Genomic DNA, 15,750 nt, shown 5'->3' on the forward strand with positions numbered 1-15,750 from the left:
CATGAGATCAGACTTACTAATCCAGAGCCACCACCTCACTGCCCATTCATTGCATTTCAGGAGCCTGAATTCTGTCCATACTTGATCTATTTTCAACATCCTTTTTTTTCCCCTCCTAGTGTTGTTATGCTCATTCAGATATAGGCAATTGCAAAATAAAGAGCTCTCTTCCCTCTCCTATACTCTGATGTTACCATGGAGACAGATATAATTCAGTTCTTGATGTTTCTCATAAAAAAAGCCTGCGTACATATTTTCATCTGCAACCATAGCGACACTTGACATTGTCCGCGCTATTTGTAAAAAGCAAGTCACCATAGCGACACTAACATCCAGGCTGTGTCATAGATCATGTGTCCTAGCTGAGTATGCCTCCTCATTATGAGTGAAATTTAGGAATCCACTGGTAAACAGGATTCATTTTCATCATTTTCAAACGGGTTATCACTTTTAACTTTTAAAGAATTGAAATTAAACATTTTTATTTAATTAAAGTGAAAAAAAAAATGCTTAAAATGTTAGAAATGAATATGCACATGTGGGTGTGGACATGTTGTCTCAGACGTGCAGGACAGTATGAAAATATTCTCAGGAAATTAAAAATGTGTTCACTAGGCAATTAACACAATTTTGCCACGACTACAGTGAGTTGTGATGCAGCTTTTGCCAAATTTAACAGAAACTACAATCATTTCATGTCAAAATGCTCATTCTCAAGAAGAATAACAAACATTTGGTTTGTTTTCCCCAGTTCGTGCTACTATATCGTGCACTGATCAGTGATTGGACTGCGACCCATTTGAAGCTTGCAGACATAGTATAGGTAATTATTTTTCATAGATGCACCCCGTCTTGTGCGTCAACCCTACGTCACACTATAGGCCTAATGGCCAACCGTACAACAGCGTTGGTGTGGAAAAAGCGCTGCTTTCATCCAATGCATGATTTCAGAATAACTACAACCCAAGAGTTCACATCCATATTGTGGCTGTGACCACCACAAACAGAGCATTTGACCCGCGGCAGCTTAATAACTACAGGAGCTGGTGTCTGAGTGCTGTTGCATGACTAAAATAGTAAATCCTTAAGCAAATTCCTATAAATGTAACTTGTCAAAAATACATCCTCAGGGTATCATCGCAGCCATATGAACCCAATCCCTATGACGGCTGGTGGAGATGCGCTCGTCCTCGGCGATAATCGATAGATGGATGCAGGTAGCCTTCCTCCCTACACACGCAGCATCACCACGCACCCTTACTCCACTGTGCAGTCTCCCCTGTTTTCCTCCCCATCACCACACTTAAGAGGAATCGCTCGTGGGTGCCCTGCCTATTGATCTCTAAACATCTGGAACACCTCATATTTGTTTTACAAGGCAGAGACGAACGCGCTGCGCCCGAGAGAGCGGAGTGAGACAGCAGCAGCAGCAGCAGCAGCAGCAGCAGCAGCACGGACCACTTGACACCTTGCTTCACGGCATCGATATGCAGTAGCGTGATACCAGCTCTGCGGAGACGGGAAGGCCAGTCCATGGCATCTTGATATTAAAACCGTGGGCTCTGCGCCGGCGTAGTCTTTTTTTTTTTCCTGCGGAGTCGAAAGGATTAACGTGGCCAGATAAAGACGACGAGGGAGGAAATCTTAACAACTATTCACTTTGACCAGATTGTGTTTGGGGGATTCGTGGGATCTCACTGTACCTGCGATGGACTCCAGCGCGGGGGGAGATGGCATGGCTCGTCTTGGATTGTTTTTGGTTTTGATGGGGCTGTGGAGATTTAGCGATGCTTGCCCCGAATCATGCACTTGCACCATCTCAAGGATTGTTTGTATTGATTCTGTACCAGGGATCGAGGATTTCCCTGTCCTCGCGTTGGATGACACGGAAAACATCACCGAGATGTAAGTGTATGAAAATGATCGTGCACACGGCTTATGAACTTATTGGGATGCAATGCGTAAAGAACTGGCTTCGATCGTAGCTCGCAATGATACCGAAGGGCTAGGATTAGGATGAGAATGAAGGTAATAAAAACATCAGCAATAATATGAAGAACAGCAGGTCTGATATAATCCCCCCCTTGTGGATTAAAGCTCGCTCGAGACCTGTCCTCTGCGTTTAATGTCAAACACAAAACCTGTGCTTTTATCACCAATGGGTTTGTCAGATCATGTAGCCTAGTATATGTGTGCGTGTGTGTGATGGGAGTCGAGCGTGCCACTAGCGAAGACGGTGTGTGTGTGTGTGTGTGTGTGTGTGTGTGTGCGTAATGGTGGTGAGAGTGCGCGTCAGGCTTATTTGGATTAGTCGGTGTTTCCTTTACAAAACAGCTCCAGATTTAGTGATGGAGTAAATGTTTAAGCAGGCCCCCGCGCAGCCTCTGAGGTGTTAATTCGTCGTTTGGGCGTCAGTGGGGAAAAGCCTCAATATTTCAAAATGACCACATTGTTGCCAGATTACACATGAGATCACATCAGCTGTACATAACCGGCGATAGGCTACCCATAGTTATGTAGCCTTATCTGCGTCAGTGTGTAGGCCTGTGTCAGAGTGTACCTGCTACAACACTGCACAAGTATACAACTGCACTGGAGAATGGAGGAGAGACTGGGGGAGTTTTCTGAGGCAGACAGACTGAAGCTAGGTGTCACATCAACCTGTCATCAGTGGAGTTTACTAGGTGTCTACTGTAGTTGGATCATTTTGCAAGTCAGTCCAGCTTTGTAGCACACCACACCGTGTTCATGTGTCTTTGTTAGTGAGTGAAATGTCTCCTTATGACAAATACATCGTCCCCTTTGAAGCATTATTGAAATTAACTGAACAAACCTGCATCTTCTTAAAATCTGACCATGAATTTTAAAACTCTTGTGTCTCATTTTTAATGTTTGAGCATACTAACCTAGCTCTCCACAAGCAGCACTGACTCCGAAGAGAGTAGAGGATACTTTAACTTGTAATATATTCCCAGTTCAAGGTTTATTCCACATGAAAACAAACATGTCTCCTCTAAAAGGTTTGTTTACCTCAGTAATGTAAGGTAATGGTCACTCGATAAGCAAAAAATGTTCTGTTTCAACAATAACTCATAACATTCAGCAACATGCTGCCAGATGGGATAGTAACACATTATGTAACTTCACTATCATGCCACATTAATCAAGGCTTTAATTTTTATCTTGATGCTCGGACATTTGTTCGACTGCTTTAGTGTGTAGTTGGATAAAAACAAGGAAAACGGAAACCCACGGCTCTTGTGGCATTGTTAAGCTATAAAAGTAGTATGACCTTTATTAAAAAGCTACATCAGCAACACATACGAGACATTAGTTGTTCCACTCAACGCAGCCTGCTGTCAGTGTGTAAATACATGATGTTGTACTGGTTCACATTAGATTGACAATCAAATGTGCCACAGACCAAATTCCCTCAGTGAGACAATATGACAGCTGTGTGGGCTGTATAGCACACATAAAATGTAGCTATAGCTACAAAATTAAATAAAAAACATTATGTTTAGTTTAATAAAATATACAACGGGTTCTCTTGATTTGCACATTGAGTGTTGCTGTGTATTCCCACAAGGGTAAGGCTCCTCTGTGGAGTTTAACACATGGATTCAGTCAGGTTTTGGACCACATGTTGTCTATCTAACTCTAACAGGTGTTTCTTTTTTTTCTGTTTTCACAGATACATTGCTAATCAAAACAGACTGTTTGAAATCAATAACAGCAGTTTGATTCACTACATAAACCTCAGAAACCTGTAAGTATAAATGTTCTTAATGGTTCACGAGTAATTTAAAAAATAAGCAACAGACAAAAGTTGTAGCTGACATGATGACTCTACATTTTAACTTCCAACAGAACAGTGATGAGGACAAGGTTGACGTCTATATCATCAAACGCATTTTCCAACAACAAAATACTTCAATATATGTAAGAAGGAATTTAAAGACTCACTTAAGTCATTGCATTGATGCACACAGGACTCCCCTTGTTTAGATTTCTATTGTTTTTTTCCTCACCTTGTAGAAATCTCAGAGACAATAATCTATCAACACTGTCATGGAAAACATTCGAGAACTTTAACACATCATATCCGTAAGTGTCAAACATACACACAACAATCAGTCCATCTCTTTAATTATTTGTGCAAGGGTGGCTCATGAGATCATGTGCTTTTATTTTTTAGACTCCTCCTGACTGGAAACCCCCTGGATTGTGTTTGTGATAACGTGTGGATTAAACTGAGGCTCCAAGAAGAAACTGATGGTCAAGAGCTGAAATGCATAGATGGCAGAGGAGTGATAAAGTCCTTAGCTACACTCACTCCACCAGACTGTGGTAATGTGAAACCAAGTTATAAGTAACACTGGCTTCATGATATTAGGCCTTCAGAGAACCGACTGCTTCACAAAGACCAGACCCGTGTAAATGTTTTATCTGACTGGTATCTGATGTCTTTTTTTTTTATTTATTTTTTGGCAGTGGTTCCCAAAGTAGAGGTCAATCCTAAAACTGTCACCAGGATGCAAGGGAGTAATGTCAAGGCTGTGTGCAGCGCCTCAGGCTCCCCCCGTCCTGACATCAGGTGGAACCTTGGGATGCTCTCAACTCCTAACAAGGTGAGTCAGTCTACCTCTTTAAGCTCAGGTCATGAGTTTGGTTATATCCTATATTTTTCCTCTTATAAAAAAATCCACAGACCAATACCAAACACTTAATTCATCTTACTAACACACCCTGAAATACCTTATTCCTCTTCTCACATAGCTGTATTGTTGTTAATAAGCATTAAAACCCCTCACTGAGCCACCGGTGTTGTCTTTCAGTACCACAATCATGGTAATCACGATAAAAACTCAGAAAATGTGTATTAATCGACAGGTTAAAATAAACCAAACTTCAATAGAGAGGACTGTTCATCTTAGAGAAAAAAATAAATAAACACCATTAACTCAACTTTGAAAGTGTTGTAGTGGCTCTTTTGCAATTTACATAAAACTGTGACTTGACTTTGCCTCAGGGACGGGAGACTCCGTTTGTCAGGACTTGATTTGAGACTTTGTTGGACTCATGTCCTAAATAATAAATAAGTTGTATATATTAAATAGCTGGATTTTGATATATGAATTAAATAAAACATGTTTGTTAATTGTTAATTAATTAAATTTGTCAATTTCAATTATATATTGATTAATTTTAGCTGTTTCATCTGTTTAGCTATTACTCTTCAACTATTTAAATAATTTATCAATAATTATCAATTAATTTTGTGACCATTTATTTTGTTGGCCTTTTTGGTTTGTGCCGCACATTTGTGTGTGTTGTAACGGGCTGTGGTTATGATAAATGTACTAACGATCAGCATACATGACGCTATTAATGCATGTAACACAATGCATTGTGTTTACAGACTGAACCTTTGGAGACGGGAAGCAGACTCATCTTGTCAGGCCTGTCTCCTGATGATAATGGCAGGGTGATCGTATGCAGTGCCGAGAACATGGTTGGTCAGACTGAGGCCACGCTTGTGCTCAATATTCTCTGTAAGCACTCATACGTTTCTATTATCATTAACTGTAAATGTTAACTGTAGCATACATCTTTAGAAATGTACTTTTCTAAGTTTAACCTGTCAAATTTCCTCTCAGATTAATCCCTAATGTCTTCTTCTAAACTGTGCTTTTCTCCACTGGAAACAGAAGGCTCCTCAGTTTGTTGTCATTACTGTCTCTCGACAAACCTTATTGACTCTCCATGTTTCCTGTCCATAACTCTTCCTCCTGTAAAACTCCTCATGCCTTTCCGTACTCCTCTTCTTGTTTAATGCCACATTTCTCCTTATTCTCCTCTTTCACGTTTTCCCAATGTCAGTGTTCAAATGTTGTGTGATCAGTCTTTCTTCTCATCCGCAACTGCATCTCTTCTCTAAGCCCATAAACGTTGCCTTTCCTACTGGCTATTCCTCCTGGTGTTTATTTCCTACCATCCTGTGATTACTCTCCCTTTACTGTTGCCTCCGTGTCAGTTCCCCCCACCATCCAGCAGCTGCTGGGGCCGGAGCAGGACCACCACTGGTGCATCCCCTTCAGTGTGACAGGAAACCCCAAACCTGAGTTGCGATGGTACCACGAGAACATGCCTCTCCAGGAGCAGGACTACATCCGCACCATGATCCACCTGTCCACCGAGAGTGAGGACCACGGCTGCCTGCAGCTGGTCAATCCAACACACATTCACAACGGAGTGTACAGACTGGTGGCAACGAATAAGTACGGCTGGGATGCGAAGAATGTCACTGCCCAGTTCATCGACCCACCTGACAACCACACAGGTACGAATATATTGTCTTCATACAGGTACCATTTAGTGAGAAATTAAATTTCTGAAGCTATCATTCACTGCTAACACCATGTTTTTGTGTGTTTTTTTAATAGAAGACATCTTCTACTACTGTAAGTAATAACTGAGTTTTATATACTCATCAGTTATACTATACTAACTTGATAATTATAGAAAGTTAAATTTAACTTTTGCATTTCTCCTCCTGTGGCTGCATCTTCCATCTCCTCCCAGACACCACTGGTAGGTGTTTGAACTCTCTCGGGGTTACACATTTTTAAACACACAATACACTATATCACTTTTAATAATAATTGCTATTATTTTCTAATGTTTAGATAACTGTTCTTGTGTTTTCAGACTCACCACTCCCCCCACTGGATGACAGTGTTGCAGTAAGTGATACACACTCCATCCTTACCATCTGAATCAGTGTTTCCCACCTAGTTAATTGCAGTAAATCAAATGTTTTGCTTTAACTTGTTGCACTACTTAAATTATTTTAAGCGGATACAACACGCAGATTTGAGTTATTTTAACTGTGAGTAATGAAATAGGAGTACATTTTAGTTGTAATGTAAAATATTACGTTACTAAGAAAAAGTTAACAGAACTAAAACGTTTAGATAAAATAAAAACCTCAAATCCAAAACGTTTCAGAAAACACTTCTTTGTTTCTTTCTTGTCAGGTGTATGTAGTTGTGGGGATCGCAGGTATTGCCCTCACTGGCTGTGTTTTGATGGTGATCATTCTGAAATATGGAAGAAACTCCAAGTTTGGTATTAAAGGTGAGCTTGTTTTCTTAAAGGGATCATTTTTATGTACGCTTACTGGATTTTTTTGCCCTGGTCTTCAGATTAATACCATTCTTATAACAAGACTAGCTGTTCCTCCTTGTTTATGCTTAGCTAAGTTAATCTGCAACATTTACCTTTTTTTCGACCTCAATGATAAATTAGTTTAGTATGTTATACCTTAATATAAGAACATAGAAATTATTTCAAGTTAATCCAGTTTTCGATGGTACATTTTGGCAGTTACAGTTGTTACTTCAATTAATTATATGCAGCATAAAAAAGAAAGTGTTAGTTTCCACTGGATCACTATCAGGATGTGTGAGTCCTACTTTGGGCTCAGGCTCTCATGTTCATTCAGGATGTTCTTTTGCTTATTATACATCCTGGATCCTTCGATTTCTTTCCTCGTGACCATCATTCTACACTTCTTCTTCGCTCCTCTCTCTGCACCTCCTCCCCACCGTTCGCTGTCCTTCTTCGCTTTCCTCTCCACATCCTCCTCCTCTGTGGGTCCCCAGGCTCCTCCTCAGTCATCAGTAATGACGATGACTCTGCTAGCCCTCTTCATCACGTCTCCAATGGCAACAACACCCCGTCGTCCTCGGAGATGGGTCCAGACGCAGTGATCATTGGGATGACAAAGATTCCTGTCATTGAGAACCCACAGTACTTCCGCAACTCCGGCAGTATGCTGAAATCTGACACGTGTGAGTTACCACCTCGCTCGACAAATGCCTCGTAACCCAGACCTTTTCTGATAAATCCATGCTGGACATCAGATTTATTATCAGTACACTGCTGCATTGTGACAGTGACTCCTGCTCTGCAGAGGAAACGGGCAGTTAGCCCAGCTGAGATGTTCAGAAACACAGACTTAACATAACTTTCATAGACACGTACAACATTTGACAGTGTATAGCAAACTACAAAGTAATTGTACACAACTGAGGGAACAGCTTGAACTCTTTGTCAAGTTCCTTAAACCATTCCTGTACAACTATTCCTGGCAATAAGGGGGCCACAGACACCAGAGAGTAGGGGTCACATGCCCAAGTAGAGTGCAGTCTGTGGCTATGGAGGTCCACACATACAAAGCTAAGATTGACTGTGTGCAGCAGTAGCTCTTGTGTGGATTGAACCAAACGCACTACCCTTTACTTCCGAGCTTTGAAAGTTCCTGTGACACTATAGCATCATCCCACCTCGTGACAGGTGCCTTTGTAACAAGATAATCAGTGTTATTCAAACAATCGGTCAGTGACTGATCAGAGTATGTTTTATATTTCAGTGTGACTTTACAACGTCCACAAGAGGAATCATAGTTGTTAGAAAATTCATAAATAAACCCTTATATCTGTTTACAACTACAAGTTTATTTACTGTTTATAAAGGGGAGCTATCACCATTTTTACATAAATCTAAATAACTAAATAATCAAGTTGCACAGATGCTTTAAGTGAGTGATTTGTCTTATGCTGCATCACAGTTGTCCAGCACATCAAGAGACACAACATTGTACTGAAGCGGGAGCTGGGCGAGGGAGCCTTTGGAAAGGTCTTTCTTGCTGAGTGCTACAACCTGACACCAGACCAGGAGAAGCTCCATGTGGCCGTTAAGGTACAGATCAGGAAGCCATGAATTGTATTGACTAGATGTACGTTGCTGGAGATAATGCTTCCCACTGTGAGTCCCCTGTCATTGACTTTTGTCAGACTTTGAAAGAGGCCAGCGAGAGCGGTCGAGCAGATTTCTACAGAGAGGCCGAGCTTCTAACCAACCTGCAACACGAGCACATCGTCACCTTCTATGGGGTGTGTGTAGAGAGTGACCCGCTCATCATGGTGTTTGAATATATGAAACACGGTGATCTAAACAAGTTCCTAAGGTAGGATGATTTTAAATTATATAAATACTGACATGTTTTATAGTCAGCTCCGAAAATCAATACTGCTTTCATACCTGTGTGCTCAGAAGGAAGTTAACAGTTTGATAGCTTTGTCTGGAAAAATGGAATTGTGACGAAGAAAAATTGTTACGTAGTCAAATAATTTGAAGATTAAAAACTAGTTTCCGCCCTAAGTAACGATTTAAAGTGGAATCATGTTGTCATGTATGATTGTAGTTTTAAATTCTGCTGAAATTCCATTAGTTTTATTTTCTATCAAGTATCTAATGGCTGAAGCTTTTATTGTTCCTGGGTGCAGGTCCCATGGTCCTGATGCAGTGTTAATGGCAGACGGTCAACACAGTATCCTGGTGGAGCTCACCCAGTCCCAGATGCTGCACATTGCCCAACAGATTGCTGCTGGCATGGTCTACCTGGCCTCCCAACACTTTGTCCACAGAGACTTGGCAACCAGGAATTGCCTGGTAGGAGAAAGTCTGCTGGTCAAGATAGGAGACTTTGGCATGTCCAGAGATGTTTACAGCACAGACTACTACAGAGTGAGTATTTTTTCTATTTTTTCCCTCTTCTCACCTCATTTGGCCCCTAGTCTCACACACATGCACATACACACAACTGAAATGTACCCACATGAACACAGTCTCAAATGTATAATTAGAATTTTATTCCAGTTTTGGTCTGAAATATGTAGCCGAAGAAATGAGAGATATTTTATCTGTTTTAATACAATTTAAATGCAAATTCTATAATCTGCATAAAATTACGTGTGAAGTTTTCATAGTAATAAGTGCAAAAATGCATGGACAGTTTTTTTTCCCTGGGCAAAGAGTTAGTATTTCCTTTAACTATACATGAACAGCATAATATTAATTCATATACTGTAGAGGAGTTGGTATGTGCTTTGCTGTGGCACATGCCCGAAGATACAGTAGAATAAAAAAAGAAATAAATGCATTTGTCATGTTGAGGAACAGATGTATTTTATTCTGTCATGTGTCTCAGATACTAGTTTGAATCCCACAGTGCCCCCTGCTGTCCAAAGTGTAGTCTTCACACACACACACACACACACACACACACACACACACACACACAAAATGGCATTTACTGGCATCAGATAAGATGATCATAAAGAGAGCCTGTCACCAACTTGTGATTTTTATCAGAGACAAAGTAAAGCATGAACACATCTTACAGTATGGTTCTGCCTCATTTGCTGTAATGCTGCTCTCACTGAGCAATTTAAAGGAAATCGTGTAATAATAAATCAGCTCGGGGAAACCAATACTGTTGCATTGAATTTGGGAGCATTAGCAGCATTAGAAATTAGGTGCACTAATGTTGATCTTCCATTAATAAAGATTATAAACACTCAGTTGGAAAGTTAGTTAGAAAGCACTCTGTTGTAAGTGGGCAGTTCTTTTCACATACAGCAAACTAAAAGCTTGAATTCTTCATTCATATAAACAGATTAATGATAAAATATTATAAGAGGCACCAATTACTGAGTACACTACAGTCATGCTTCTAGGGTAAAAGTCTGTAAGGACATTTTTTAACTTAAATATTGCACATTCAATAATTGAGCGAATGTGCACGCAACTTTTTGTAAGTGAAGTGATGAAGTGAAAGGATGGGAGTAAAGCTGATTGGATTAGAGGAAAGGCAGTAAGAGATACAGGAAATAAGTGATGGAAGGAGACAGGAAGACACCGGGTGGATAAAAAGGTTATGAAGCTGTAACAGGCGTGTTTCAGGAATGCCAGGAGTAAACTGAATCGTTCACCCAGCTGGGAGGATTTTTAGGTACAGCATTCAATAGATCCTAGTGATGGTGTTCAGGTTTCAGAGAGCTGTTGATCGTTTTGAAAGATGCAGGATGTGTAATATATCGTAAATATAGTATTTTTAATAATGATAATAGGCTAACTAAATAGGAGAAACACTTCTCTGTATTAAGGCCAAGCTTTAGCACATCATGTCTAAAATATACCAATAAAGCACAGGCAGTCTAACCAGTGGCGTAAAACTATTCAGCACGTCTCCATGTTCTCTCTCCGTAGGTGGGTGGTCATACAATGCTGCCAATCCGCTGGATGCCCCCAGAGAGCATCATGTACCGGCGGTTCACCACAGAGAGCGATGTGTGGAGCCTTGGTGTGGTACTGTGGGAGATCTTCACATATGGCAAGCAGCCTTGGTACCAGCTCTCCAACAATGAGGTTAGAAGCACATGTGCTCTGCACTGCTTGGTCACCGAGTTCAGAGACACTAAATTACACATATTCACCCTCATGTTTATGAGCTACACTCAAACACGGAGCTCCTATTTGTGATAGTGAAGCTATGATCAAAGTCAAGTTAGAAAAGTCATTAAAAACTGTGCGGGGAAAAACAACAGGTGATCTGAAGTATGCAATACTGTGACGACTCCAAACCTTTACCTATCTAAACCAGAGGTTATCACTTTAAGAAATCACCACTGAGTAAGAATGCTACTGTACAAAACTTAACAATTAGAAATAATATTACCAAGTCAACATCAGTTTGGAAATACCAAATATATTAAAAGCATCACCATTATACATTATTTAGTGCATTGTCATGACGTTATCTGGTGTTTCTGCCCCCGCCTGTAAGCATCTGTCATTGATACCACTCTATGAATTAGAGGTTTTGAAGTGCATGTCTCAGCATTTGGGCTCTAGTCACTACCTGTGCATACATATACAAAGCATTACAGGATGATAGATTTGGATTTGGACAGACTAGAATATATGCAGGGGAGCTAATGAGGGAAAGAGGAACAGAGTGTGAGCTATATCTAGTGTATGAAATATGTAAAAGTCCTCCTTGTATCTTGTAGGTGATTGAGTGCATCACTCAGGGCCGCGTGCTGCAGCGGCCCCGTACCTGCCCTAAAGAGGTGTATGACCTGATGCTGGGCTGCTGGCAGAGGGAGCCCTACATGAGACTGAACATCAAGGAGATCCACGGCATGCTTCAGAGCCTCGCCAAGGCCTCACCTGTGTACCTGGACATACTGGGCTGATGACCCCGTGCTCGTGTATGTATTTTGCGTGTATGTGTGCAAGCTGGGGCTTCAGATGTGGACAGGTATTTGTGTTTGCACATGGTGACACGGGGAGAAGAGGAGGAAATGAAGGCTGTGTGACTGCTTGAGTGTGTCTGTGTACAGTACCCGGCTGTAAATGTTACTGTAAATGCTATCGTCCATGTCCTCATTACATCGAGAAAAGCCTTAAATTTTGAGTGATTTTGTTTTGCTTTTTGTTTTCTTATCAAGTTGCAGATGTTATTGAGGCATGTTTCACAAACCAAAATGCATACAGGATTATGTAACTTTATTCAAACCTACAACCCCCTACAAACAGTATTTGTTTAAGGTATAAAAAAGAATGAATGCCAGTAATCAGACACATTGATTACTGGATTATTCTGTGCACATTCCTTGCATTAAATGATCACTCTTTTTATATTTCATATGTGCTGTGAATGAACAAAGGGAAAATAATGTGTCTCTCCACAATGGACACAGCTTTGTAGATAAAAAAAGCTTTCTCGTCTTTCAAAAGTGTCACATATTCTGCCAGAAGATAAAAAGTAATCACTGAGTGGACGCCTTTACTTTTATTTGTCCTGGGCTATTTTAATATAAGTAGAATTTATAAATGTTGATTCTGTTTTCATACTTAATCTATGATTTTTCCACAAACACATCACTACTTCAACCATATGTGTAAATCATTATCCAAACGTGAAACAAGTGTGAAACCCACATAGATTCTGTAACTGAATGACTTCCCAGTTGAAAATCAATGAGGTGTTTAGAAAACACAAGGGCATACAGCATTTTACAGTTACAGAGAAAAAACAAAACATCACCCTGTGTCATATTTTCTGTAAATATCTCTTCATATTTAAACTAATTACACCAGGTCATCAATATTTACAAAGTAGTGTTTAAATGTGCTCATTCCACAGTCTCTTTCCCCCTAAAGCACAGAGAAGGAGGACATGGTGATGTTGAACTGTGCCTATCTTGAAGATTAAAAAAAAACAAAAAACGGATGAGCACAGGATGTTTTTGGTTTTATTTTTCATTCACCAGCAATGCCATTTAGCAAATCTTCGTTGTTCGGTGGCCCATATCTGTAAGTGATGTGGTTTTGTATGCATCTTCAGGTTTTCACATGTTATGGGTGTTGTTGTTGTGTTTACGGTTCTGCAGAGAACATGAACTTATGAAGTTTGTTTTTCTGCCTAATTTCTAAGAGGGACTGACGTTTCTGATGCACTGCTGACAGCGCATTTCAATGCAGTCCATTACTGTAGGTTCAATATAATGAGGATTTTCCTTCTGTTTTCATTTTGTCTTTGATTGTAATGAAGCTGCTACCTGTCCGTTATATATTTACAGTGTACTTTAAAGATCTAATCTTTAACTCTACATAGTAGACTAAGAGACTGCAATGAAAGGATTAATTAACAGTCTGATTGCCCTTAAAGGGTCCCAGGGGTGCTTTCATTTCTCTCAGCATACAACTGAGAGCTGATACAGCTCCTCACCCCGAGCAGTGGTGAAGCTCACTCGTACTGGCAGAGGATGCTTTAAAATTGTTTTTAAATGTATTGTTGTAATCATTATCCAAATTATATTTAATAGCTCTGTTTTCCTGAGATAAAAAAAAAAAAGCTAAAACATTAAAGCAAGCGCGGAGGTTCAAGTATCTAGTCAAATCTCCAAGTATTAATCTGTGCCAAAACATTGGCAATTACTCCTCCATAATAACCATCGTGTTTTTCCATATAAAGCAGTACGGCTCTTTGCTGAGACAAGTTAAGTGCACTTTGATTGATTGCATTAATTAACCCCTAAATGCACAACCTGACCACTCTCCACCTTGACCTCAGCTGCACTTAATAACAAAAAAACATTTCAACCCTTGCTATGTCGCCCATGACTGAAGCAACTTAGACACACTGTCCTTGAGGAAAACGGCAGTTTTTGTGTCGCTCTATGTTTTATTACAGCATTTGTTAGTTTTGTATAATAGTCACGTGTCTGCTGTACATATATTGCTGTCCATTCTGTACAGTTCTGATATTTGTCTATATGAATAGTAGGCTATGTTTAATAGTATAATCTGTTTCAAGCAGGTATCATGTCAAAACTGTGTGACATCTATTGAAGACAATGTGTTATGGGCCACTGGCAATACATAATATATGTAAATACGATTTAATTTGTGCTACATTGTATAATTTCTTTGTGCTTGTTCATAATAATGGGTGAGAATACAATCCTTTTTTTGGCAACTTTTGATCTGCAGAGGACTTTCTTTCAACAATGTGTTTTTCTCTGAAGAAGAAACAAAACAAAACAAAACAAAATGAAAGAAAAAGAAAAATGATCTCTTCTTTCCTCTCCACTGTGATGGGGAGCTTACACAGAGGCTGTTTGAGATGATGTCTGTCTCTAGGAGGACCAAAGACTCTAGATCTGATTTAACATCACGATCTCTCTGAGCTGACAGGTGCCCTAGCAGACGTGTGGCCGATGGCGAGGAGGTCAAAGGTCGCCTCCTGGCCAACCCCACTGCTCAACCTCTGACTGACTGTAGCCTATTTTGATCCTCTTTCAGATGAATAACTGTGACTTTGCATCATGAATAGTATATTATTTTGAATGTAATCTAGAGGGTTGGGACCTTTTTTGAATGTAATCTATCCTGAGGGGGAGGGGCTAATGATTTTTTTGTAAATATAAGTATGGTAAAAGATAAAAAAAGATTACAGTTTTCATTCCTGTGCAGATAACAAATTTTACTTACTGTGTGAATACAAAGAAAGTGTGTATGTGTTTGAATGTGTGACTAATGTGTGGATGATGTATGTGTCTGCACATACATCTGTATGCAGTGTGTGTGTGTGTGTGAGCTCTTCTGGCAGATTTAATCCTGCTTTAATCAGCCAGTTCTATCAATCAATTCAATGCTTTGTGCATCATGTGAGTAGCTTATCCACAATTAATGGAAATGTTCCTTGTGATACTGTGCATTTAATAAAGGTGGTATGTCTTACAGTACGCTTTGTGTCCTCTGCGTTCTTCATTCACAGATTTGACCCTTACATATCTAAATATTTGCACACTTTGGTTTCTCCAAGGATTTAACAAATAATATATACATATAATGAGATTTAGAGGTGCAGGTTCATTACAGCCAGGCTAGCTGTTCTTTTCTGTGCTAAGCTACACTAACTGGCTGCCAGTTCTAGCTTCATATCTAGTATACATTCATATCAATAGTATCAAACTTACATTTTACATCTTAGCAGAGAATGAATCAGCATTTTTTGCAAAATGTCCAAATGTTTAATTGAAATTATCTTGAAAGATAAGTTCAACTGTGATTCAGTCTTGATTTTCGACTAGTCACCACTATACTGATTAATTGTGTATAGTTTAATGACCAGCGACAATGTGAACAGCAGACATTAAGACTGTGATAGATAATCTATCTTAACATTGCTTTTGGTGGTGGGCGGCTTTAAAAAGTACCAGCAGGCCAACATTTGTCATGAAAGGTATCCCATGGGCACCATTTGTTTCTAACAATAACTACTGGAGAGTGACATGGACAGCTGCCCTAAAGGGCACAGACACTACACTC

General features: G+C 39.9%; 1 protein-coding gene across 1 annotated transcript; it reads left to right on the top strand.

Moving 5' to 3' along the window:
* Window positions 1-1,504: 1,504 nt before the first annotated feature.
* Window positions 1,505-15,144, top strand: ntrk2b (neurotrophic tyrosine kinase, receptor, type 2b). The gene is made up of 18 exons (XM_026353936.1): window positions 1,505-1,905; window positions 3,695-3,769; window positions 3,871-3,942; window positions 4,039-4,107; window positions 4,199-4,350; window positions 4,495-4,631; window positions 5,423-5,555; window positions 6,038-6,343; window positions 6,447-6,464; window positions 6,586-6,594; window positions 6,712-6,746; window positions 7,041-7,140; window positions 7,668-7,856; window positions 8,636-8,766; window positions 8,862-9,034; window positions 9,354-9,594; window positions 11,119-11,277; window positions 11,922-15,144. The coding sequence occupies exons 1-18, from the start codon at window positions 1,709-1,711 to the stop codon at window positions 12,105-12,107; spliced, it is 2,382 nt and encodes a 793-aa protein (XP_026209721.1). The 5' UTR covers window positions 1,505-1,708; the 3' UTR covers window positions 12,108-15,144.
* The last annotated feature ends 606 nt before the right edge of the window (window positions 15,145-15,750 follow it).

Source organism: Anabas testudineus, chromosome 12 (genome assembly GCF_900324465.2).
Source record: "Anabas testudineus chromosome 12, fAnaTes1.2, whole genome shotgun sequence".
NCBI lineage: Eukaryota > Metazoa > Chordata > Actinopteri > Anabantiformes > Anabantidae > Anabas > Anabas testudineus.

Excerpts from the sequence above, each read along its gene's own strand:
- ntrk2b (XM_026353936.1), top strand. The coding sequence starts at position 1,709 with ATGGACTCCAGCGCGGGGGGAGATGGCATGGCTCGTCTTGGATTGTTT. Across the intron at positions 3,943-4,038 it reads AACAAAATACTTCAATATAT|AAATCTCAGAGACAATAATC; the intron begins GTAAGAAGGAAT and ends CTCACCTTGTAG. Across the intron at positions 4,351-4,494 it reads ACTCACTCCACCAGACTGTG|TGGTTCCCAAAGTAGAGGTC; the intron begins GTAATGTGAAAC and ends ATTTTTTGGCAG.